Genomic DNA, 24,279 nt, shown 5'->3' with positions numbered 1-24,279 from the left:
CACCCAGAAACCAATGGCATGGTCGAACGCTTTAACAAAACCATCAAGGAGAGCATCCAGCTGGCCAAAGCCAGTGGCATAAGTTGGAAAGAAGAGGTGTGGAGGCCTCTAGAAGCATACAGGTTCACGCCGCATCAGACGACGGGCGTCACCCCGTTCAAATTGCTCCGCGCAAGGACACCCAACACTAAGCTTACCCGGGGTGGATGGAATGGCACAAGGGGTGGTCGGACCGAACCAAAGAAAAAGATACTCTGAAAAAACATGAACAAGCCATGAAGGTGAGGAAAGAAGGTTACGACCAGCGCAAAGCCACGCAGGAGGTTGAGTTCAAAGTAGGTGACAACATCAAAATCAAGGCTCCCACAGGGAAGGCAAGCTGGTCAGAGTACAGCAGTCCCACTAAAATCACAAAACTTTTCAAGAATGCAGTCAAAACCCAAGAAGGGAAAATATGGAACCTAGGGAGAGTTGTAAAGTACCACCCTCCAGTAGAAGTCCCTGAAGGTGCAAAGGGGGGGGGGAAGAGTGGTCCTAGACTGGATAGTGGTCTCACCATTAGGGGGCCGTCAGGTGTCTCTCACCCATGCCACCGGCCCAACAGGAGAGTGACCAGACCTCCCAGGCGCTTTGACCAATATGTAATGATGTAACTATTGCCATTCCGCCTAATGTAAGTTTTTCACCACTTCTGCTTCTGCACATTGTTTTATCTTATGTTTTCTATTTCTGTAGGGAAGGGGGATGTGTGGTATCTCCCTCTTTCAACCTCCCCCGGCGGCTCTGCGTGTGATGGTGCTGCTCGCGGTGACATCACTTAGAATGTCACCGCAACCAGCGTTCCAAGGCGAGCGCCGGGGACAGACTGAGGCAACATCTGATCTAGAGGCTGTGGCTGAGGTCGCAGGCGTTTGTACTTGCTTCAATAAACATTTCTGTTCCTTACATGGCGGCTCCGACTGTCATTTGTCACCGTCACTACACACAGCTACCCGGGTACATGAGCCCTGGGGGCTAGTACAGTTAGCAGAGTGCGTGAGCCCTTGAGGCTGGCACAGTTACCCGGGTACATGAGCCCTGGGGGCTGGTACAGTTACCCGGTGTGTGAGACCTTGGGGCTGGCACAGTTACCCGGGTACATGAGCCCAGGGGACTGGTACAGTTACCCGGGTGCGTGAGCCCTTGGGTCTGGTAGTTACCTGGGTACGTGAGCTCTGGGGCTGGTACTGTTATCTGGGTACATGAGCCCTGGGGCTGGTACAGTTACCCGGGTATGTGAGTCCTGGGGGCTGGTATAGTTACCCAGGTGCTTGAGACCTTGAGGCTGGTAGTTATCTGGGTACATGAGCTCTGGGGCTGGTACCATTATCTGGGTACATGAGCCCTGGGGCTGGTACAGTTACCCGGGTATGTGAGTCCTGGGGCTGGTACAGTTACCCGGGTACGTGAGTCCTGGGGCTGGTACCGGTATCTGGGTACATGAGCCCTGGGGCTGGTACAGTTCCCTTGTAACTTCATGGACCCGATGTGCTGCTTCTCAGCAAATAGATACAGTCATGTTTATGATTTTTGGGGCCCTGGGCAGCAGATATTTTGGGGCCCCGGTATGGGACAACCTTAAATTGTATTGCCCATTTCCTGCCAGCATGATGCCAAGCTTTTAACAATCTTTAACAGGGTCACAAAAAATGGATGAAATATGTTTTATCCTGAGACCCCAAAAATACTTAAGATGACTCTGTGTAGAGAGAGTGTCAGAGGTGCACTAGGGAGAGACGTTTAGAGGGAGACTTAGAATTGACAGAGGTTTAATAGAAAAAGTTCAGTTTCCCAGAGGGCTCCTTGGCAGGAGGAGGCCCTGGGCCAGTGCCCACTTCGCCCAAGTCTTTGCCTCTGAACAGATATCTGGTAACAAGGTTCGCCTCAACCGAATGGGGTTTGCTCAGTAAATAAGGGATATGCAGTTCAAACCAAATAGGTCTCATCTTGCTATTGCCACACAACAGAAGTCCGTTACCCATGGCAGGGACCTGCAGATACAAATAAAAAAAGAAAATGGTCTGCGACTATAAGAACATTAGCCTTTATATACAACTTAACTTGCTAATACGGAGTATAAAGCACCTGTATTTATGGCAAACTGTATTACGACTCCTTCCGCTCATAGAATTTGAAAGACGTGTTTCGAGGTTCACTCACCTCGTACCCTATTACCTATCGTACGCCCAATTCGCTTAATCCTTCTAGAGTTCATTAGAAAATTCATAGCTTCACAACCTCTTGTACCACACTCTACGTCCAACTTCCTTGCCTAAAGTGGTCCCGTTGTGCTGTCGTATGGCTTGTACCTCACTCGGTAAAACTGTGCGTTTGTTGGATGACCTAAACGTTGGGATTTTGCCAGACTGATTTCGTGCACACGCTCAGTAATGTTGGCCTATGTCCCTGCTAGTCACAGTGCACCATCTGTACCCCCTAACCTTACAGGGCAACACATGTGTGCAACCTTTAAGCATGACCACCCTGATCCCCCAAGGAAACCGTGGTAACTGATCCATAACCTTTTCGTTTGGACTCTCGTGCGTAACCAAAGAAGTACACAGGAAATACTCAGCACAGCTTTCAATAATTATTGAAGCGTTGGATTCTTGCATAAAATACATGTGCTGTGATACTAAGTAGAATGAAATAGATTTGCATTACAAGAACAGGGAAAAGGACGAACATTTCCACCATGTTGCTAAGACAGTGACGATCTTCTGGCATTTAAGTACTGTGTATAGTTAAATTGCTACCTAGCGTTCCCTAACCTAATCACCATAGGCAAAACTTTGCCTATGGTGGGAGATCTGCAAATCCCTGCCGGGGCGGACCAACTCCCCATTACCTGTAGGTAAGCGTCATCAGGCTGCCCGTCTAGGTGTGGCGCTGGATGTACCTCGTGTTGGTACGCAGAAGTCAGCTGAGCTGGAATTCTGACATGTGGTAACCCCCGAGTGTCGCACTGAGTGCTCCTCTGGCGAAACAAGGAAATGGTTGTGTCTTTATAAAAATAGAACCTATGTGGCCATGTCGCAACCCCTGTCAGGCCGTAATTGTTTGTTTTAGTTGGATAGCGGCATCGCCTTGGGACAGAAACATACATAATATTTACACAGTGAACTTTATGCCTTGTACTTAATGTACGAGGTGTCGTTATAGTGCGCCTACCAAGTGGAAATGTAAGTAATGCAGATTCAGAGAATGCTATCCTCCATGGTCATGCTTGCAAGTGATGTCGAAAGTCACGGTGTGTAAAAGAGGGGGCAACTTAAGAAACAAGGGCGTGTAAAACAGCAGCGTTACTTACCGGGCCTATCCTGACCACGTGACAATGCTCTTGCTGCCGAACATCGCATCAAGCCAGAACACCCTTTCTTCCTCATTAAATACTTCCTGTTCATCGACGAGCCCTCTTGTTGGTATATAGTTTTGGTCTGCTTGTCCCGTAATGACCTGTTCTACCACTGTGGCCGTTGCCGAAAGGTAAAATGTGCATTGAGGCCATAGACCGCCTCATTACACATCCAAAGAATATGAAGAGACATTGATTCACTATAGGATAGAAGCACAATGAAGAGATCACTGATAAAGGTAGAAACCTAATATAATAACACACCTGCCTTACAAATATCTGCCTTTGAGTAACTCTAAGATCTAGGTATATAAAGAACTGAAGTTCCTCATTAAATACAGGTCATTGTCAGACCATTGCGTGACCAGAGCCTCTTATCAGGGGGTGACTGTTCCCAAAACACATGAAACGTTCACATCAAGAGTCAGTCAATCCAAATGACTGCCCTATGCTCTCCCAGCGGATCTCTCCGTTCAGACCCCTCTTGTAGGTCTTAAGGGTAAACATCCAATAAAGTTGTCACATCTTTCATTTTTATGAGCTCCCAACAATCCTCTCTTCGGCATTTACTTTTTCCAAAATTATCTATTTATGTTGTATCAAACTGCTGCTCCTGCAGTTAGACACACCATTGAGCACAGTTTACACTACTTTATATTCCAGACAGTCAGTAGCAATGGCATCTACACATGCGTGGCAGGTACCACACCGATGAGGGTCTTTTCTCCATAGATGGATCTTTGTAACTACGGATCATTGTTATCTCTTCGTGTGTGAACAAGAGCATCCTTTAACTTTGCGTTTCTCCAGAACACGAACAAAGGTTTATTGATCAGTGGGTCACTGTGACTGGTATTTCAAGCATGAACTTGGAGTTAAGGATTTTTAGCACCTTTCTTATTTAAGGTTGAGTGACGTGTAACCAATACCAGTCTCTCTTGTTGCTCTTTGCCATATGCCTCTAGGATAGCTGTTCCTTCTGGGGCTTTTGTTTCAGAACATCAGCATTCTTCAGAGAGTTACTCATCACTGTGCAGTTCCTGCTAATCGAAAGAATGTGCCAAAGTTCACACATTATTTTTGTTTCCATGAGAGCTAGAGGAGTGGGGAAGGTAATTTCCTGCTGAGGGCGTAGTAAACAAGCCTATTTGGATAATCCATTGTTGTCAAAATCAATATATCAAAGCCAACCCTCTCTGATTTTCTTATCAGTAAACTTAAAATTCTCATCACAAAGATTGATCCAGAGTTTAAACTTATCAGATTTGTTTCTCCTTCCCCTGCCAAAGGAAGAAGAGATCATCAATTAACCTTGAACGGCATCTGATGCGCTCCACAAACAAGATGATCTCATTGTGAATTAACCAATCCTCAAATTCACCCACATAAATATTTGCAACACTTGGAGCATATAACACCCCATTATCGTCCCTTTAAATTGCTGGTACCCTTCATGAACAAAATGAAAGAAATTGTTCATAAGTCCTAGTTCCAAGGAAGTCACTCTGACTTATTTTGGCTTCTCTGCGGGACTCCAGACAGAAACTCTCTCGCGATGTTAATCACCTCTTTTTGTGAGATGTTCGTGTGGAAGACTTCTATATTAAATGTTACCAATATTTCTGTGATTCAAACCTGGTCATCGCAGGTCTTAAAACTCATCCCCACTGATCTCTGGGGATTGTCGATGTTGTCCAGGAATCAATGTTTTTATCTAGGAGTATGAATAGGTATGAATGTGTGATTGAATGCATTTAGACTGTGGGGTGTGATGCATTTCGGAAATTAGCACCAATAAGGATTTAATAGAAGTATAATGTAATTTAATTTAGATAAGAATAAAACTCTGCAATGTTAATGAGTTTGGGTGTAAATTAATGTTGGGAAGAATATCTTTAAAAAAATTAGTATGATATATTGTAATATGTGTCAAAGATTGTATTGATGTTTAACCAAACGAAATATAGGTTGAGTGGTAGGTTTTACTGTTCTATGTTAGCTTGTGCCTTGAAATCCATGAAACAGTAAGTCGAATGCTTTGCCAAGCTAACAAAGGTGGCCATGGTGTTGTATTAGAGAGACTGTAGCTTTGCCTTTGTGGGGCGCCCCATCAAATTGTTGTGGGATATTAACAAGAGAATGTGTTAGTTGTTTATTATGCCCCACCTGTCCACTCAGTGGCTTGCTCCTCTACACATGCTGCTCTCCCTTCTCCAATGGTGAATGTATCTTTAGCATCTGTGACTACACACTGAATGTCAGAATATTGCTCAGCAACCCCCAGGTAGGCGTTGAAAGGTTACGTGTTAATGAAGACCACTGGGCAACCCTGCGGTGGAAGTGTTTTGTTGTCCAACTAGTGTTGTTGCAGCTGATTCTGTCCTGGTCCAGATGAAGGGTTTAGAGCCCCTGGCGGGCAGTCCTGGACTTTTCTCCCATGTGTTCTGGCTGTCAGAGAGCATCTTATATGTGTGATTCCTGTCAGCAGCTTCAGTGGTTTCAATGTGTATCTCTGGCACTTGCCCACACACAGTCTTCGTGTTATGAGATGAGATAGAACAATGTGCTGCTTTGCTACAGTAGTGAGACAGCACACTTTTTGCTCCCTGGTGGGCTGGCTCCAATGACCCCAGTGCTTACCACCCCTCCCTTCATCTTTCATAGTTGTTCTTGCATCCTACATCCATGGTCAAGGTGTGTTTCTAACAGTGTCTTGTTTCCTTGCAGGAGATCTTGGGATACCAAACCCACAGCTGCCGCAGGGCCCTGTGTATCACAGGATATGTCCTGTCCCTGGGCTTCCTTCTACTTGTCTTTTATTGGAGACCTGATTGGGATGTGTTTGCCAACTGCATCCCCTGCTCCCTTGAGGATGCCGACGTGATATTGCTTCGGACTACGGTAGGTCGTAATTTAACACCCACCTGCACCCTTCAGAAGAATCCCCCCTGGTATATAAGGTTATCATTCTGTTAGAGAACATTTACAGTCAGAGGGAATCTTAAAAAATCTCTGACCTGAAAGTGAAGCTTATGACCTCGCAACATATGTAACATTAAAAAACAATACCCAAGACCAGAGTAAATGAATAACGCAAAGCACTCGCGCCACCTCAAAATATGACATTCCTAGTTGTCGCTTTCAGAGTGTTAAGGGGGTAATGTGGTACATCATTTTATCTGTAAGATTATTTATGGCACTTGTTGTTCATCTCGCACATCAATGGTGAGGCCATGAGCATTTTGTTTGGTGTGCGAGATACTCGTTGCACGCATGTTCTGCAAGTTATGTAGAGCTGACCCTAACCATAGCTTTCAACCCTCAGTGGTCAAACACAGAGCTCCCTGGTCACTGAACCTAGAGCCAGTCCACCACTGCTGCCCTTGTGGAGACGCTGAGGGTTACCATGCTTTGCAATTAGTGTCGAGTCTGTGAAGAAATACCGGACAGATGTCTCACATGCTTACCAGCCAGCATGGCGGCGATGGAAGTTCATCACTTGACGATGCAGTGACATTCATAGGGTTGCAGCAGTATACCGGCCCTTAGTGCCTGGGCCACAATGAGAAACCTACCGGCCCTTAGTGCCTGAGGCACAATGAGAAACCTACCGGCCCTTAGTGCCTGGGGCACAATGAGAAACCTACCGGCCCTTAGTGCCTGGGCACAATGAGAAACCTACCGGCCCTCAGTGGCCGGGGCACAATGAGAAAACTACCGGCCCTTAGTGCCTGGGCACAATGAGAAACCTACCGGCCCTTAGTGCCTGGGCACAATGAGATGCTTACCAGCCCTCAGTGGCTGGGGCACAATGAGAAACCTACCGGCCTTTAGTCAGACCCCCAGAATATTGCGGCATGGATTTGCACATTTTGCGGCCTAGAAATTGAAATTTAGCAGCACACAAATTGAAATTTAGCCGCATTATTGCGGCACTTTAGTTTACTTGTAATCACTCCTTTTCAGTCTTAAATCACTGGAAACTGTTTTAGTAGAGTATTCCACTTTCAAATAGTCTGAAAGTATTTGGTTGCTATACTAAATCCCCAAGTCCTGCAATGGCTAGAAGCAACATTTTTCTCATGTTGCTGCAGCCAATTAGAGAACTTGCAGGACTCTGTGTTCCGCAGGAGCAATACGGCCCAAGGGAAAGAAAGATCCCAGGGCCAATCATAACTCTCTACTTTTAAATTGGTGTGCTCATGATAGTCTTGCAAGCCAAAATGCACCCCTGCTGGGTCCCGAAACAAGAATAGACGGGATGCGTTGGTACCCAGCGCTGCTCTCTGCTTCCTGTCTAATCTCGCCCCAGAACAGGGTGCAGGCACCCCTACCCTGATCAGTGGCAACAACCGTTCGATTCTCCCGCCACGGACCCTGCTTACAAGCCTCCATTATGGTTTGCTGTAATTCGATTCTCTCCCTGCTGTTCATGCACTGAAAACTGCGCAGTAAGCAACAAGGTGCAGACGTGAATATACTGACTGACCCCCCTCCCCTGCCCCCACCTACCACCACCACCCCCTCCTGAAGGGCAGTGAGATGCGTACCGGCCCTTAGTGGCGGGGGCACAGTGAGATGCTTACCGGCCCTTCGTGGTGGGGGCCCAGTGAGATACTTACCGGCCCTTAGTGACTGGGGCACAGTGAGATGCTTATCAGCCCTTAGTGGCTGGGGCACAATGATAAGCTTACCGGCCCTCAGTGGCAGGGGCACATTGAGAAGCCTACTGCCCTTAGTGGCTGGGGCACAGTGAGATGCTTACCGGCCCTTAGTGGCTGGGGCACAGTGAGATGCTTACTGGCCCTCAGTGGCTGGGGCACAGTGAGATGCTTACCAGCCCTTAGTGGCTGGGGCACAATGATAAGCTTACCGGCCCTCAGTGGCAGGGGCACATTGAGAAGCCTACTGCCCTTAGTGGCGGGGGCACAGTGAGATACTTACCGGCCCTTAGTGGCTGGGGCACATTGAGAAGCCTACTGCCCTTAGTGGCTGGGGCACCGTGAGATGCTTACCGGCCCTCAGTGGCTGGGGCACAGTGAGATGCTTACCGGCCCTTAGTGGCGGGGGCACAGTGAGATGCTTACCGGCCCTCAGTGGCTGGGGCACAGTGAGATGCTTACTGGCCCTTAGTGGCGGCGGCACAGTGAGATGCTTACCGGCCCTCAGTGGCTGGGGCACAGTGAGATGCTTACTGGCCCTTAGTGGCAGGGGCACAGTGAGATGCTTACCGGCCCTCAGTGGCTGGGGCACAGTGAGATGCTTACCAGCCCTCAGTGGCTGGGGCACAGTGAGATGCTTACCGGCCCTTAGTGGCGGGGCACAGTGAGATGCTTACCGGCCCTCAGTGGCAGGGGCACAGTGAGATGCTTACCGGCCCTCAGTGGCTGGGGCACAATGATAAGCTTACCGGCCCTTAGTGACTGGGGCACAGTGAGATGCTTACCCGCCCTTAGTGGCGGGGGCACAGTGAGATGCTTACCGGCCCTCAGTGGCTGGGGCACAATGATAAGCTTACGGGCACTTAGTGACTGGGGCACAGTGAGATGCTTACCGGCCCTTCGTGGTGGGGGCCCAGTGAGATACTTACCGGCCCTTAGTGACTGGGGCACAGTGAGATGCTTATCAGCCCTTAGTGGCTGGGGCACAATGATAAGCTTACCGGCCCTCAGTGGCAGGGGCACATTGAGAAGCCTACTGCCCTTAGTGGCTGGGGCACAGTGAGATGCTTACCGGCCCTTAGTGGCTGGGGCACAGTGAGATGCTTACTGGCCCTCAGTGGCTGGGGCACAGTGAGATGCTTACCAGCCCTTAGTGGCTGGGGCACAATGATAAGCTTACCGGCCCTCAGTGGCAGGGGCACATTGAGAAGCCTACTGCCCTTAGTGGCGGGGGCACAGTGAGATACTTACCGGCCCTTAGTGGCTGGGGCACATTGAGAAGCCTACTGCCCTTAGTGGCTGGGGCACCGTGAGATGCTTACCGGCCCTCAGTGGCTGGGGCACAGTGAGATGCTTACCGGCCCTCAGTGGCTGGGGCACAGTGAGATGCTTACTGGCCCTTAGTGGCGGCGGCACAGTGAGATGCTTACCGGCCCTCAGTGGCTGGGGCACAGTGAGATGCTTACTGGCCCTTAGTGGCAGGGGCACAGTGAGATGCTTACCGGCCCTCAGTGGCTGGGGCACAGTGAGATGCTTACCAGCCCTCAGTGGCTGGGGCACAGTGAGATGCTTACCGGCCCTTAGTGGCGGGGGCACAGTGAGATGCTTACTGGCCCTCAGTGGCAGGGGCACAGTGAGATGCTTACGGGCCCTCAGTGGCTGGGGCACAATGATAAGCTTACCGGCCCTTAGTGACTGGGGCACAGTGAGATGCTTACCCGCCCTTAGTGGCGGGGGCACAGTGAGATGCTTACCGGCCCTCAGTGGCTGGGGCACAATGATAAGCTTACCGGCCCTTAGTGACTGGGGCACAGTGACATGCTTACCGGCCCTTTGTGGCGGGGGGCACAGTGAGATGCTTACCGGCCCTTAGTGGCTGGGGCACAGTGAGATGCCTACCGGCCCTCAGTGGCTGGGGCACCATGAGATGCTTACCAGCCCTCAGTGGCTGGGGCACCGTGAGATGCTTACCGGCCCTCAGTGGCTGGGGCACAGTGAAATGCTTACCGGCCCTTAGTGGCTGGGTCACAATGATAAGCTTACCGGCCCTCAGTGGCAGGGGCACATTGAGAAGCCTACTGCCCTTAGTGGCGGGGGCACAGTGAGATGCTTACCGGCCCTCAGTGGCTGGGGCACCGTGAGATGCTTACCAGCCCTCAGTGGCTGGGGCACCGTGAGATGCTTACCGGCCCTCAGTGGCTGGGGCACAGTGAAATGCTTACCGGCCCTTAGTGGCTGGGGTACAATGATAAGCTTACCGGCCCTCAGTGCAGGGGCACATTGAGAAGCCTACTGCCCTTAGTGGCGGGGGCACAGTGAGATGCTTACCGGCCCTTAGTGGCGGGGGCACAGTGAGATGCTTACCGGCCCTTAGTGGCTGGGGCACAGTGAGATGCCTACCGGCCCTCAGTGGCTGGGGCACCGTGAGATGCTTACCAGCCCTCAGTGGCTGGGGCACCGTGAGATGCTTACCGGCCCTCAGTGGCTGGGGCACAGTGAAATGCTTACCGGCCCTTAGTGGCTGGGGCACAATGATAAGCTTACCGGCCCTCAGTGGCAGGGGCACATTGAGAAGCCTACTGCCCTTAGTGGCGGGGGCACAGTGAGATGCTTACCGGCCCTTTGTGGCGGGGGCACAGTGAGATGCTTACCGGCCCTTAGTGGCTGGGGCACATTGAGAAGCCTACTGCCCTTAGTGGCTGGGGCACAGTGAGTTGCTTACCGGCCCTTAGTGGCGGGGGCACAGTGAGATGCTTACCAGCCCTCAGTGGCGGGGGCACAGTGAGATGCTTACCGGCCCTCAGTGGCTGGGGCACAGTGAGATTCTTACCAGCCCTCAGTGGCGGGGGCACAGTGAGATGCTTATCGGCCCTTAGTGGCTGGGGCACAGTGAGATGCTTACCGGCCCTTAGTGGTTGGGGCACAGTGAGATGCTTACCGGCTCTTAGTGGCTGGGGCAACAGTGAGATGCTTTCCGGCCCTTAGTGGCAGGGGCACAGTGAGATGCTTACCGGCCCTTTGTGGCGGGGGCACAGTGAGATGCTTACCGGCCCTTAGTGGCTGGGGCACATTGAGAAGCCTACTGCCCTTAGTGGCTGGGGCACAGTGAGTTGCTTACCGGCCCTTAGTGGCGGGGGCACAGTGAGATGCTTACCAGCCCTCAGTGGCGGGGGCACAGTGAGATGCTTACCGGCCCTCAGTGGCTGGGGCACAGTGAGATTCTTACCAGCCCTCAGTGGCGGGGGCACAGTGAGATGCTTACAGGCACTCAGTGGCTGGAGCAACAGTGAGATGCTTACCGGCTCTTAGTGGCTGGAGCAACAGTGAGATGCTTTCCGGCCCTTAGTGTCGGGGGCACAGTGAGAATCTTACCGGCCCTTAGTTGCTGGAGCACAATGATAAGCCTATTGTCCCTTAGTGGCTGGGGTTCAATGATATCAAGGTCAAATTAGGGATTTTCCTGTCCTTCTGGCTGGAGCTCCGAGTGTGAAAATGCTCTGGAAACTTCCAGATCATTTGGGTTATGTAAGAGTACCGGTGAGGAGACCTAGGAGCCTGGCAACATGAGAAGACATAAATGTACAGCCTGCCATAAAATAAGCTTCTTCTGGACGGGTAAACCTCGCCCACAATTTGTGACCTTACATCCCATGGGCTAGAGGACCACAGATAGATCACAGGAAACCTCTCGACAAATTAATGACTACAGGGAGTTGGCTCCTCCCTCCCCTATGGAGCCATTACTCCCATTAGGGAAATTCCAGGAGTTGCCACAGGTAGGCTCTGTGACGTGTTGGGTTAGTCACATATTACATATGTTGTCAGGTCGGGCAAATGAGTTGAGGTTGGTTCAGTCTTCAAGATGGAGAATGAGGTCTTCTAGTAGGATGAAAGCGCTGGTGTCGAGGACTTAGGAAGCAATGAAGTCTGTGAAGTTAGCTTGGGGGCCTAGGGTGGTAGATTAGGGTCCAACGCCAGGGGGAAATGTGTTGCGATTTGAAGTTGAGGTGCTCCATGCCGGGGCGTAGTTTGCGGAGTTCCACTACGTGGAACTCCGCGAAGGGCAAAAAAACTCTGCTGCGCTACGTGAGCAGCGGAGTGCATTAGATAAATGCCGTTTGTGGTGATTTTCAGTGCCAGGTGCTTGTCCGGACTGTGTAATAATTGTGAATGGCACCATGCGCAGTGCAAGTGGGCGCTGCTTCCTTTCTGCCGCTCGAGTAGATTTTTACTCGAGCGACAGCTTTGTCGATGCAAACAGACTTTTTCCCAACACGAGCATACGCGACCACTCGCACTGAGAAATCTGATCGCCCGCGCTGAGAAATCGAGCCGGCAGGTTGATTTTCCACACTTGCCCTCGCCAACTTGATGTTGACAATTGCGAATGAGGAAATATCTCACGGGAGGCGGATTTTCCTCGCTCACGCTCACCAACGTGGCGTTGACGAATGCAAGCGAGGAAAAAAACTCTGCTACGCAAAGCAGAGTTTTTTTGAACTCCAGGAGCTACGCATAACGTGGAGTGCATAAAACTCTGCAAGCTCCGCAAGCGGAGTGGAGTTCACTGCCCAGACTTAGTTTGTTTAGGTTTTGGTGGAGGTAGTGGAGATGTGTGTCTTTATAGACAATGAAGATCCCTGTTTAGGCAGTCTTGCCTGGTGATCTTGTATCCATGAGGCTGACTAATTAATGTTAGCATTCTTCATTCTGCTCACTTATTTCTCTTGACTTTTTACGTTTTGTTGCTTCTTTTTTCAAATCTGTGCTCTTTAACAATTTCTCCTCCTCACAGTTCTAATCTTAACTTACCTTTATTCCAATCCCTTTTAAATCCTATCTCCGTCCAATAGATGTAATTATATTTGGTTATTTAAATGGAAGGTGGCATATTACAGCTCCGAGAGCTAGGTACTTGCTGTTGGGACCTACAAGAAATATGCAGTGCATAACTGTGAATCCTGTCAGGGCTGGCTCTGCTTTATATCCTCCAACCACATTGGACGTAGAGCCACTCGACGGACCCAAGGCTATGAAATGTAAGCTCTGGTGGCTTCGCTACTTAATCCATCCACTCCAGGGATCTGTGTTTGCCCTCAAATGTTCAAATTCTGGGCAGTTTCAGGCAAATGTTCATCCTTCCGGGAACAGAAAACGGAGTTCCATTGAGTTGGGTATCAATAAACATCAATTATAAGACGAGCACGAGGGGACACCCTCCGGGTGCATGTGCGCGCAACAAACATTCTATGTTCGGTTTATAACCAGCTCCTCGCCCCTGTCCTCCTCTTTCTTAGGATGAGTTCAAGCAATGCTCTAGGAAGAAGGTGACCTGGATCTACTTGTCAGATCTGAATATCTCTGCTGAAGACAAATCGCATCTCCCCATCACTGGCGAAGACTCCGTGATAAGCAAAGCCATCATGAAGCCAGAGATGAAGGTGAGAGACCCCTCCATCCAACAAACCTGGGTATCTTCTGATCCAGTGACCTTTTTTTTGTAGTCTCATAATTCACCCAGAGTCGCCATTTATTATATTATATGTACGGTTATTTTCTTCTTTTTAAGTCTACTCTATAGCCAGGCATTAGCTACCTGTTTACAAAAGACCTATGTGTGCCATACAAAAACATACGGTGCTTAATTTGAGCCGGGGGGTTTCAGGTGCTCGTCACTTGCACTTAATTGTCATCACCACACTTATTACACTCTGCCACATGGTGGCGCTGCTCATCTAATTTAGAGATGAGCAGAACAGTTGTTTATGAATACAACATATAGTAAGGATTACTAATACCTGCCTCCGCAGCCATTCCTTTAGCTTTTGGGACCTGGATTAATCTGAACTGTCGCACTTGCAGGCGAGAGAGAGGGTTAGTAGTTGTTTTGGTAGAAATGACCAGGGCGATGGGTGGGGCAAGATGGAGTGGCCTCCTGGTCAGGGCCCTGGCACTTAATATTTTACAAATAAAGCACTGGAAACATACAGTTGACTTTGGGCTCATGCGCTGCTCACTATTGGTCGACTTCCTTAAGATTTGAGCGATAATAAAAAACCAGACTTTTTTCTTCCAGAAAAACCTGATGAAAAACATAATGAAAAATGTCCAGAAAAGAGGGACTGTGTGGATTTTGTTGTTATAGATTTCACATCTGCATGCCCGGCCTCATTGTCGAGGCAGAAGCTTGTATTGAGAGGTGTTTACTGCACCCTGAAAGTACCGACCCCCCAGGAAACGGTACTGATCTCTTTGGGTAAGTGAGGGCCCCCCGGCTAATCGGGCCCTTTGGTTCCACCTTCCTCTCACCCCTGGTCCTTTGAAGCGGATGGTGGGTGCCTGTCTTTCTGCTTTTATTTTCATGATATAGACCTAAATATATCAGTTGAAGAGCCAGTGTACCAGGCCCCATATATTGCCCATTTTTGAACCTGCTGTGACCTTGTTGACCCTCCTGCTGAGTCGTATCTCCGGTCTTTGCTCAGACACTGAAATGACACATTCTGTATGGAGGAGTGAAAGTGCTGTGGTTCACATGTGCAGTGGCGCCACCTATTCGCATTCGCTTGTCATTAACAACTCTATCTGCAGGGGGCGCTGTATTTACTCTTGTACTATGGTTGCATTGTGCCTGGCTCCCAGACAGCACTTCTGAGCAACTTTACTACTTTTCTGTAATCACATTCAGGACTTTTGTAGCAACTTACGCTTTTTAGTAATTCACACTAACTATTATAGTAAGTCCAGCACGATGATAGAAAACAACTGCCAATGTTTGTATGTGGAAAAATTCAATAAATATTTTTTTTTTTTAAATAGTAAGTCCAGCACCACAAATGACCAGCCACTGGTAAAGCAACACCCTGCCATAGAAAATAATGGAGGTAGAGACTTAAAACCCCTTAGTAAAATGAAATGAAGTTATTTAAAATAGTTAGGAACATAAATAATTATAAAGTAATATTAAAAATATTTTACATTGTAAATATTTATTATTTAATTATAAAATATTTAATTACCAACTAGTAGAAAGCTAATGCTGCATTGGACTTGTGATGACAAGCTCCTAAAAGCTATTTCCACTGTAAAAGCGCTGGCTGTCCTGCGAGTAAAACTAGTGTCTAGAGATTAAAATATTCTGTTATCTTGGGTTTGGGATAAGTTACAGTAATAGTTCACTCACTATTTTTAAATATTTCTTTAAATTCCAGTTCAGTGGTAAAGTTACATTTTCATTAAATATTTAGGAAAAGCTACATTTTAAAAGTTAACTTTTCTCTACCTGAAGCTTCTAGAGGTGAAGTTGCATTAGCCTGCCATCAGCTGCCCCTCCATGCTTGGCCTTAATGAGATGAGAAAACTTCTCCTAGAGCATGACAGTAACTCTCTGCCTCAAAGGCTGAAGAACAGAATTAAGTCTTGACAAGGTCAGAGTGATTCTGAGTCGGCATATGCTACACCCCTATACCCGCTACAAACCACTAAAGGGCCATGAAGCCACCTCCATGCTCACTAGGATTGTACATCTCCATTTTTGCTTCATCTTTTACAGAATAAAAATAAACTAAAATTAACTAATGTAGCTATCTGAAGCAGCAGGAGGCAGCTGCAAAGGCTACTAGAGCAGAGTGACTGTTGCCAGGAAGGGGGAGCTGCAGAGTCACTCACTATGTCAGACACTCTCTAACTTCAGGACTGTCTAAAATCGACTGCATAGCTTAGCACCAAAACGTGCTTTTCATGTAAAATGATTAAATAAATGTGTGCCCCCGCGAGTCGGGTATCTCGTTCTATGCTTATAATCCATCAGATGAGATGCCTAACCAGAGGGTGTGCACGCCTTTGTTTCCATAATGCCCCAGACTGCATCTAACTTTCCAATAGCAGTATGCCTGTGGATGTTGGGGTGGCATTGACCGCCATGGTGATGGGGCACAAAAGAGGCCGGACAACAGGTTGTTGGGGCACGGGTCACACCTGGCCCACCCGCATGATGCAGTCTGGGTGGACCAGCACCACTCAACCTGCCTTCTTCTTATCTTTGATCTGAAATACTTGTTCTTACCGAAGGAAAATTAAAGGACTTCTTTCTCTTAGTTACCCTCATTGGTAACAAATTACATGTATGGTTTCATTTTCCTGGACCAAGTAATGCCCCTGGGAAGGTTCTGCTTTTCTAAAGCCAATGCCAGCATCTAGGTTTCTGCTGAGGTATCCCATGTCCAGGTGTTGTCCAGGGATAGCGTCTATGAAGATTGTTACACGCTTGAGGGTTGATGCTAGGAGCACAGCTGCTGATGGAGGTTCCCATGTCTAGGTGTTGCCCAGGAGTAGGACCGGTGAACATTGTTGCATGCTTGAGGGCTGATGCTAGGAGTACAGCTGCCTTTGAATGTGCCCCCATGTCCAGGTGTTGTCCAGGGATAGCGTCGGTGAAGATTGTGCATGCTCGAGTGCTGATGCTAGGAGCACAGTGGCCGGTGGAGGCGTCCCATGGTGTTCCATGTCCAAGTGTTTCTCTGCTTTGCAAGTGGCGACAGCTGCTGCATGTGGAGGTGCTCCAATGGATGCTATATGTGCAGTGGTCTGTGACGCCTCTCTGTAGGTGTGATTCCAGGATCAGTAGTGGTGCCTTGCACACGTGAGGACTGATGTTGATTCTGGTGTTCCGGTGTTTACAGATGCCTCTTGTCTGTGTTCTCAGGTTTAGAAGCCATGAGTACCACTGAGTGTGTGGATACTAATACTGTAGTGTTTGCAGGTCCCCTCCCTGCCAGTGTGTGTGCCCATGGTCGGCAGTGGTGAAGGTCATTGCAGATATTGATGGTTTAGTTGTTACTACGATGCCGATTTCCCCGGTCTATGGTGTCCTAGAGTTAGGAGTAGTGAAGGTGGTTGCGTGTTTGAGGGCTGATGTTCATGTTGGGTGTAGGTGTCTTTGCAGAAGTAAGCTCTTCCAATGTGTGTTCCATGGTCATTGGTAGTTCGTTTGATCTGTGACTGGGGGTGAGTGCTTGCAGTGTTCAACACTCCGTCCATCATCCCCTTTGGTTTTGCTTTGTTCGCCCTAAGTTGGCAGGGTATGCCCAGACGTGGGTCCCGGGCTCACTGTGCCACTGGATTCAAGCTAGCCTGGCTGATGAAGGGTGTTACCAGAAACCAGTCCCAGGATGCTTGTTTCCGGTCCAGGGAAGACCTGGCTTGGCAGTTCGGGCAGGACTGTTCCCATTGGGCGCAGGGTCAAGACTGATTTGCATATGGCTGTGTCTGAACTGGGGTTGCAGACTGAGCTAAAGAATGATGATGGATTCAACCCACATCTGTGACTGGGGGTGAGTGTTTGAAAAGTTTCAGCGATCCGACCATCATCTCCTTGTGTTTGCTTTGGTAGTTCGGATAATTTCAAGTATCAAAGCTTGTGTTGCTGCTCCGATGCAGCTTTTCTTTCAGCAGCTGCCCCTGTCTGTGTGCCCTAGGGTGAGGAGTAGTGAAGGTGGTTGCATGCTTGGGGCTGATGTTCATGCTTGGTGTAGGAGTGTTCACAGATGCAGCGCCTCTCGGTGTGGTCCCAGGACCAGGAGTGGTAACTGTTGTGCGTGCTTCTGCTCATATTGGTACTAAATACACAGATGTCTGCGTACGCTCCCCTGTCTGGTGGTTCCACTGGGTTGGCAGTCGTGAATGCCACTCATGTGTGGGTGCTGAAAAAGATGCCGGCGTGTTTAGGTGTTTGCGGATGCCCGTGGTTGGGAGCGGTGAAGGTAGTTGTGCTGCTACTGATGTCCATGCCAGTGCATATGTTTCGGTGGAAGTGCACCTTCTCCAGGGCTTGCCCATGGCTGGGGAGGTGAAGGTTATCCAATGAGGATCTTCATGTTGATGACAGAAGTACAGATGTCTGCAGAGGCCCCCTGTCGAGGTGCATTCCTTGGTCATGAACGCCACTGCTTACGTCTCTACTGATGTAAATAATGCAGTGTTTGCCACTGCATCCTGCGTTGACGTGAGTCAAGCGTTGTGGAGGTAATTGCCCAGGTGGATGTTATTATCAATAACATGAGTTCAGGTGCCCGCGGAGGCAGCTGACCTGAAGGAGCTGTCCTCTTTGTCCGACTCGACAGATGTTTCCACACCATGTCCTCTCAGCCTGAAGGTGGAATCTTTGGACGGCTGCATCCCCGGCTTCCACCCGACCGTGCCACCCACTCAACTGCCTAACTTGAGCTGAGGTCCTTCCGATGGTCCTAGAGGGGGCTGCGCCATTTCTTGGGAGTTTTACGAATCGCGCTTTCTTGACATGCAGCAGTTATTTTGCAGGGGTTCCTTTGGGAATGCATGACCTTTGAAGGTTTGTTTGATCTTAGTTTGTAGCATTGGTACATCTACTCCTTATTTACTGCTTGGTTTGGATTTTCAAGTTATTTCTTTCTTACCGGTCTTGTTGTTTGATTTGTTGCTGCTCTACAGAACCATTTGTGTATCTCTGAAAGTGATGCTTCGCGCTTGGTGAAGCTACCAATGATGTCGAACGACAGCTCGACGCAAGGCCGGACTCCATCGTCTTCCTTCCCCTGGTCTTGAAGGGCTTGAGCTAAGCCACAGCATGTCTGCAGCAGCGACGTAGCTTCAGGGGGTGTTTGGAGTGTTACACCCCCGATAAATGTCTTTTGTGATAAATAGTTGGCTGCAAGTGCTTTTAGTCGGGTATGGCATGGTGTCTGTGGGATTTCACCAGGAATTGTTATGCAACCAGAAAAAAAAAGGTAGACGCACTTTTTCCCTCTCTTTGTTTGGAGACACTTGAAAAATGTTGGTTATTTCAAAAAAGAATGTTGTTTCTCCCACTTTGTAGACCCACCAATCTGCATTCATCTCCCTTTCTACTGCCCCTCCATTTCCTCTTTCCCTCTTGTTCCCTGCTTGTCGTATAATGTTTTTATATCATTATATGCTAGCGTGATTGTTGGAAAATATCAAACTCACCCACCCAATCTTACAGACCAAGCTCCGCCCCATGTCTGCCGCCTCTCTGCCACCGCCCGCCCAGCGCCTTCCTTCACTGGTTCCACCTCCTCTGAGCAGTGCAGCGGTTTAAGGTGTTTCCGGTCATGTATGTTGTCTTGTGAGTCTAGTTGTGCTTATCCATTGTGTGGCGACGATGCTGGTCTTGATTTAATTGGTGAAGCCGCCTCTCATTGGATAGATGTGAGGGATGAGGAAGGGCTCAAGTTCTCCACATTCACTGTTTCATTTAGTCCTTTAAGGGGTGAGGATTTTGCTTCTGTTTCACTGAGTGGTTTCACTTCCGTTCTGATGCTAGCGTGCACAGATGGGCTTTGGTCAATGGGCTTCATTGATTGGTCCCTTTAGTTGCCATTCGTATGTTTCTTCCCTCCTCCACAGCATACAGTATGGTGGAATGGGTCAGCCCACGTTACCCATTGGCTCCCTTCACTTTGAGTGACTGTCCAAAGTCTGTGCACATTGTTCACATCCACCTAGAGTAGTTCCTTTCTCTTCAGTGACAAAGATGGTTCAAAGTGTGCTTTTTAATCTAATTTTAGATTACCTTTTAAATAATGGCTATTTTTTTTAGGCTGCGCGCGAGGTTCTCAGTTACATGGTGATTTTGCAGCTCCTGTTTTTAGGTCAAGCATAGGCAGCGCACATGCGCTATCTGCAAGACTTGTATTCAACAAAATGACTTTATTCCCGCCTGCTGCTTAACATTGGTTCACTCCTGCGTCACTCTTCTTTCCTGCATCCTAAGTCGTTCACGCAGTCCGTGCCTCACGTCCGGTCAAGGTGCTCTAGCCAAGCACAGTCTCCTTACGCTTCCTTTCTTTATCTGTTTTTTAAAATAACTTTTTTTTAAAGGTTGCTGTATGCCTGTTGCTGCTTCACCCTCCCACCACCCTCCAACACAAACACAGCTTTTCCCTTAATCAATTGGCTGGCTCGTCGCTGCTTCTGTCTGTCGATACAAATGCAGCATTTACCTTAATCAAACAGCTTTTGAGCACGACTCTAAATATATATAAATCCCTTATATTTATTTAGCTCAAGACTTTAACTGAAAGTGGGGCACTAATCATGAAACTGTTTCCCCCTCACTCCTTTACTCTTTGCCCCCATATATTCTGGGTTATCATATCCAATGCACCAAAGTGCTACATTCCATTTTCGGGTGATGGTGGAAGACGTGGGTATGTTTGAGCCTACGTGCGCTTGAACACAAAGCTGTGTTCTGACGCACTGAACTCTCAGCACGGATGGGATGAGCTGCTTTGTAAACAATCCCGCTGTGAACCGTGCCTCAGTTTCTGTCCACTTCCTTTCTTCCGTCTTCCATTTCCTCCCTCCACCTCAAAGCACCAAAACTGTACCATGGCCTCTTCATACTGTCATCTTTTCCCAGCTGCCTTTCTTCGAGCCGCCCAATGGTCTTCATTGGGGAACCCTGCTGTGTCCAGAACACAAGCTAGGTAAGTAAGGCTTGTGAGAAGCCAAGGTAAGAAGGTCTAATACCCAAGTCCAGAACATCTGTAGTCCGTAGCATGGGAGTCAATGTCATCAAGTTGACTGTTCGCCAGGACGTAATGGGAAGGCGCCTCTTTGGAAGCCGTGTAGTGATAATATCATCAGGTTGAGATTGTAAGCAAGTACTCTAGAGTATTTCGTCAACAGCATTTTTCACAAAAAGGACCAACTTATAACATAGGGAATTTGATCAAAAACGTGTTGTCAACGTTTCGAACCAGTGCAAATTGGATGGTTGGGCTTTCCCTGGGCTAACCTGTTCCAGTCCAATAGCCCACAGGCCAACAACATGGCAAACAATGCGCTATGCAAAAACTGACTAACAAAATGCAACTTCATTGCTGCGCAAAGTCGCAGTAGCAGCAGGGTGTCGGAACAGAAGTGGTGGAAGGCCACCATCCCCTTTCTTAAGACCGTGTGTGGTGTGTGGCCACATCCCTCAAAAATAAGAATGTCTCAGCTGAAAGAGTTCAATTCATTTCACAGAAAGAGGTGAGATCTGGGGAGTGAGTTCTTAAACCCAGCAGACCCTCTCAGATCAAGCCCACTCTCTCACGGTGGAGCTCGGGGGGGCGGCTAAGTAAGTCTCCTGTGATGGAAGCTCAGTCAGCCATAGCGGAACCGTCGCAGTGGCCCATCAAGGGGGTGTCTGGGGAGCACATGAATCCTCTTCATTCTTCCTTTTCCACTTTTTTTCCTACCTTGTTCCCTTCACTAACAAAGCACCCGTTCCTCCACCAAGTCGCCGCGCCCCTTCCGTCCCACAAGTGTCCTACATACCATTGGACTCCATCTGTGCCACCACGCTTGGGCACACATCCAAGATTCCTCTCACACCGCCTATATGATATCCCTTTTCTAAAGTCTGCTTTCTTTGCGTCTGTCCTTGGCATACAGACACTTCTTTCATGTTTCATCGTCAAAAATGGCGGACTCAGGAAATAGGACAACGCGCACAGTGCAAGCAATTGGTTTCGGTTTCAGAATTCACAGAATGTAAGTCACAATTTCGCAATCAAACAATAACTAGGTTCTTTCCCTGTTCTGCCGCCTGTCTGTTTTCACTTTGCACAGTTTTCTAATGGGAGACCGCTCTCTGCATGTTGTCTCACATGGTGACGCACATGAGGGCATCTTAGTTGTCTATCTGGGGATCATGTTGTGGGGATGTATGACGTTACAACGCATGCTTTTACCACGCATGCAGTTACAACACAGTTTTTACAACTCATACCATTACAACGCATAGCGCTTTGGGGTGCTGGATAGTGAATAGTTTAATTTACTATTCCAACTGCAGTCCCCGTGGATAGTAGGGAAGGTGTTGGATAGTAAATTAAATCTATTCCCTATCCTAGAGCGCCCCCCAGAGAAATGCGTTGTAATGGTTTGCGTTGTAATGGTTGCGTCGTAATGGTAGTGCATTGTAAAAGTTTCGTTGTAAAGGTTGTTCACCCTGTTGGGGTGTCCACCATACCCTGTGGTCTGTTTTCGTTTGCACAGAGCGAAACTCGGTGACCCTACTAAAAACATCACTGTGTCTTTAGGGTTTCTAATAGACAAACTTTATAGCGTGCACATTTTCATTTACAGTGCCAATAGCTCCAAGAAATACAAGACCAGGCTATTGCAGAAGTAAACAACATTGTTATTTACAATGCCAATGGCCCGAACTCCAACAAATGCGAGACCTAGTGCATTGCCAATGCTTGTTTAATTTGGTTTTAGAAACATGCACTTTATCGTTGTAGCTGCTTCGATCTGAGTGTTCTATATTAGTTAGATGAGCATCTATTCTCGGTTCTTTACAAATATGAGATTAATAACATGGAAGGCACAAATGAAAGGGGTTATTCATTTTGAAGCATCATTTCTTGTCAGCACGTGGTGGCAGCCAGGCGTCCGTGCGGCAGGTGTTCCTTCATCATACGTGACACCGGCCTGCAATAACAAACGACAAGGAAACCTTCTCTCTAGCTTACCAAGGCCAGGCCTCTTGGCTGTGCCACTGGTTGTTGCATACGTCATCACGTAAACACAGCAGAGCATGAAATCCGTGCTGCCCGCTCTGGGGGCTGGCAGCAGTGACCGAGGAGAAGCAGGCCCGCCTGGCACTGGTGGGGGTGGGGGGGCACCCTTTGTGGACTTTACAAAGCTGGGAGTCCTCCGCTTGTCTCCTCTTTCCTCCCTCATCACCCCGCGAGGGTTCAGCGAGTATCCGGTGCCCAGGGCTTTGTGTGCAGGGACGGGGTTTATGTAACCCTCTTGTTTCCCGGGTGGACTTTCTTCCCGGAGCCCTTGCGCCATCCGTGACGTTGTGGGCTGAAGGAATGCCTGTTCACGCACGGGGCCTCCCAGCCTCCAGGCCCTGCAAGAAAACCTCATTTTCAGGTCTGAGGTCATGACCTTTGTTCTTGTTGGCGAAGACTTGGATAACAAACACAAAGAAAGGACTGGAGGGGTCTACTGGGAGCTTCAAGCGCCAAGACTCCTGAATGGCTTCTGGCTGCTAATGCTTCCTCTGTGCGTTGCCTCGATGGCGTTGACAAGGGGGTGTTTGTGCAGAGAACGGCTTCATGCAGGCATCTTTGAAACAGCATCGTGTGGAGGGGGCTGATGACAACACGCCTGTAAAGCAGAACTATTAGAGTGACTGGGTGTGGAAGCAGCGGTCGGAAACTAAATAAACCCACAGAGAGCTGGGCAGGGTAGAAAGAGGTGTTGTAAGGTTGTCAGCGGGCTCCTGTTTAACTCGTCTAAAAGCAATAACATGGGTGTGTAGCAACATGTATTAGATTTTCCTACACCTTTTCATGTTATGAAATTTCACACGAAATTGCTTTGGAATTGAAATTGTGTCAAGCAGTACATGTTGAGTTGGCTTGATCTGCGTATTTATTCATTTTATATTTTTTATACCTTTCCTCCTAAGAAGCAAGCCGTGGTGGATTTAGTGACGGTCAGTGATGAGCGATAGCCTGATTATCTACAGATATGCAATGCCGGCAAGCAATCTGTGGTGCGTAGTAACTAGCCAACCGTCCGTTATCCCTGGAAGTACCACTTTACGTTCCTGTACCCCCACTACGTGCAGTGTGCGTGTAATCTGTGCGTGGACAGAGTAGGCTTTTATTAACCGGGCAAGACCAAATAGCGTGGTAGAAGGATCCCATTGGGGTCGCCACATTGTGTGCAACTGGGTGAGCTCGCGCTTCTTATCTTCAGGGCCATAACACATACGGTGAAAATAGGAAAATTGAATGACCCGGAGATTGGAAGGTGTGGCTGGTGTGTGTGACGTCATCTAGCTCTCCCAAATCAGACGTCCAGCTGACTGAGCTTTAGGAGAGGGTCAGGGGCATTAAGAAGACGTTTCTGGCATAGTCAGGAATCAGGATTTTTTTTTTCCGGACCCATGTCACTTCCATCTCCAGGGGGTTCGCTTGGAGTTCCTCATAGGGAGCTCTTGGTGCGTATCCAGGGCGAGTCGCACCTGCAGATACCAGAGGAGTTGCAAGTTATGTAGAGCGTATTTGACTTTGAATTGGTCAAATGAGACCATGTGGTCCTTGTCCCCCAGGTCCCCCGATGTAGTAATTCCTATTGAAAACCATCCCCGGAACCTTTCCTGGTGTGCTATTGGTTCCAGGCACATCCCTGCCGCACAGAGGCGTCTGCGCCGTC

At 48.7% G+C, this 24,279-nt stretch overlaps 1 protein-coding gene across 1 annotated transcript in view; it reads left to right on the top strand.

Annotated features, from left to right (window-relative positions):
- LOC147666404 (putative cation-transporting ATPase 13A4) overlaps positions 1–24,279 on the top strand; it is a gene marked incomplete at its 3' end in the record, with an annotated part of 154,631 nt that overhangs the window by 115,131 nt on the left and 15,221 nt on the right. The window contains exons 2-3 of the mRNA XM_086949089.1: positions 6,122–6,295; positions 13,353–13,496. Coding sequence (XP_086805215.1) covers positions 6,122–6,295; positions 13,353–13,496 — 318 coding nt within the window. The remainder of the gene's footprint in view (positions 1–6,121; positions 6,296–13,352; positions 13,497–24,279) is intronic.

Source organism: Lissotriton vulgaris, unplaced genomic scaffold (assembly GCF_964263255.1).
Source record: "Lissotriton vulgaris unplaced genomic scaffold, aLisVul1.2 SCAFFOLD_1311, whole genome shotgun sequence".
NCBI lineage: Eukaryota > Metazoa > Chordata > Amphibia > Caudata > Salamandridae > Lissotriton > Lissotriton vulgaris.
This window is presented reverse-complemented; position numbering and strand designations above follow the sequence as displayed.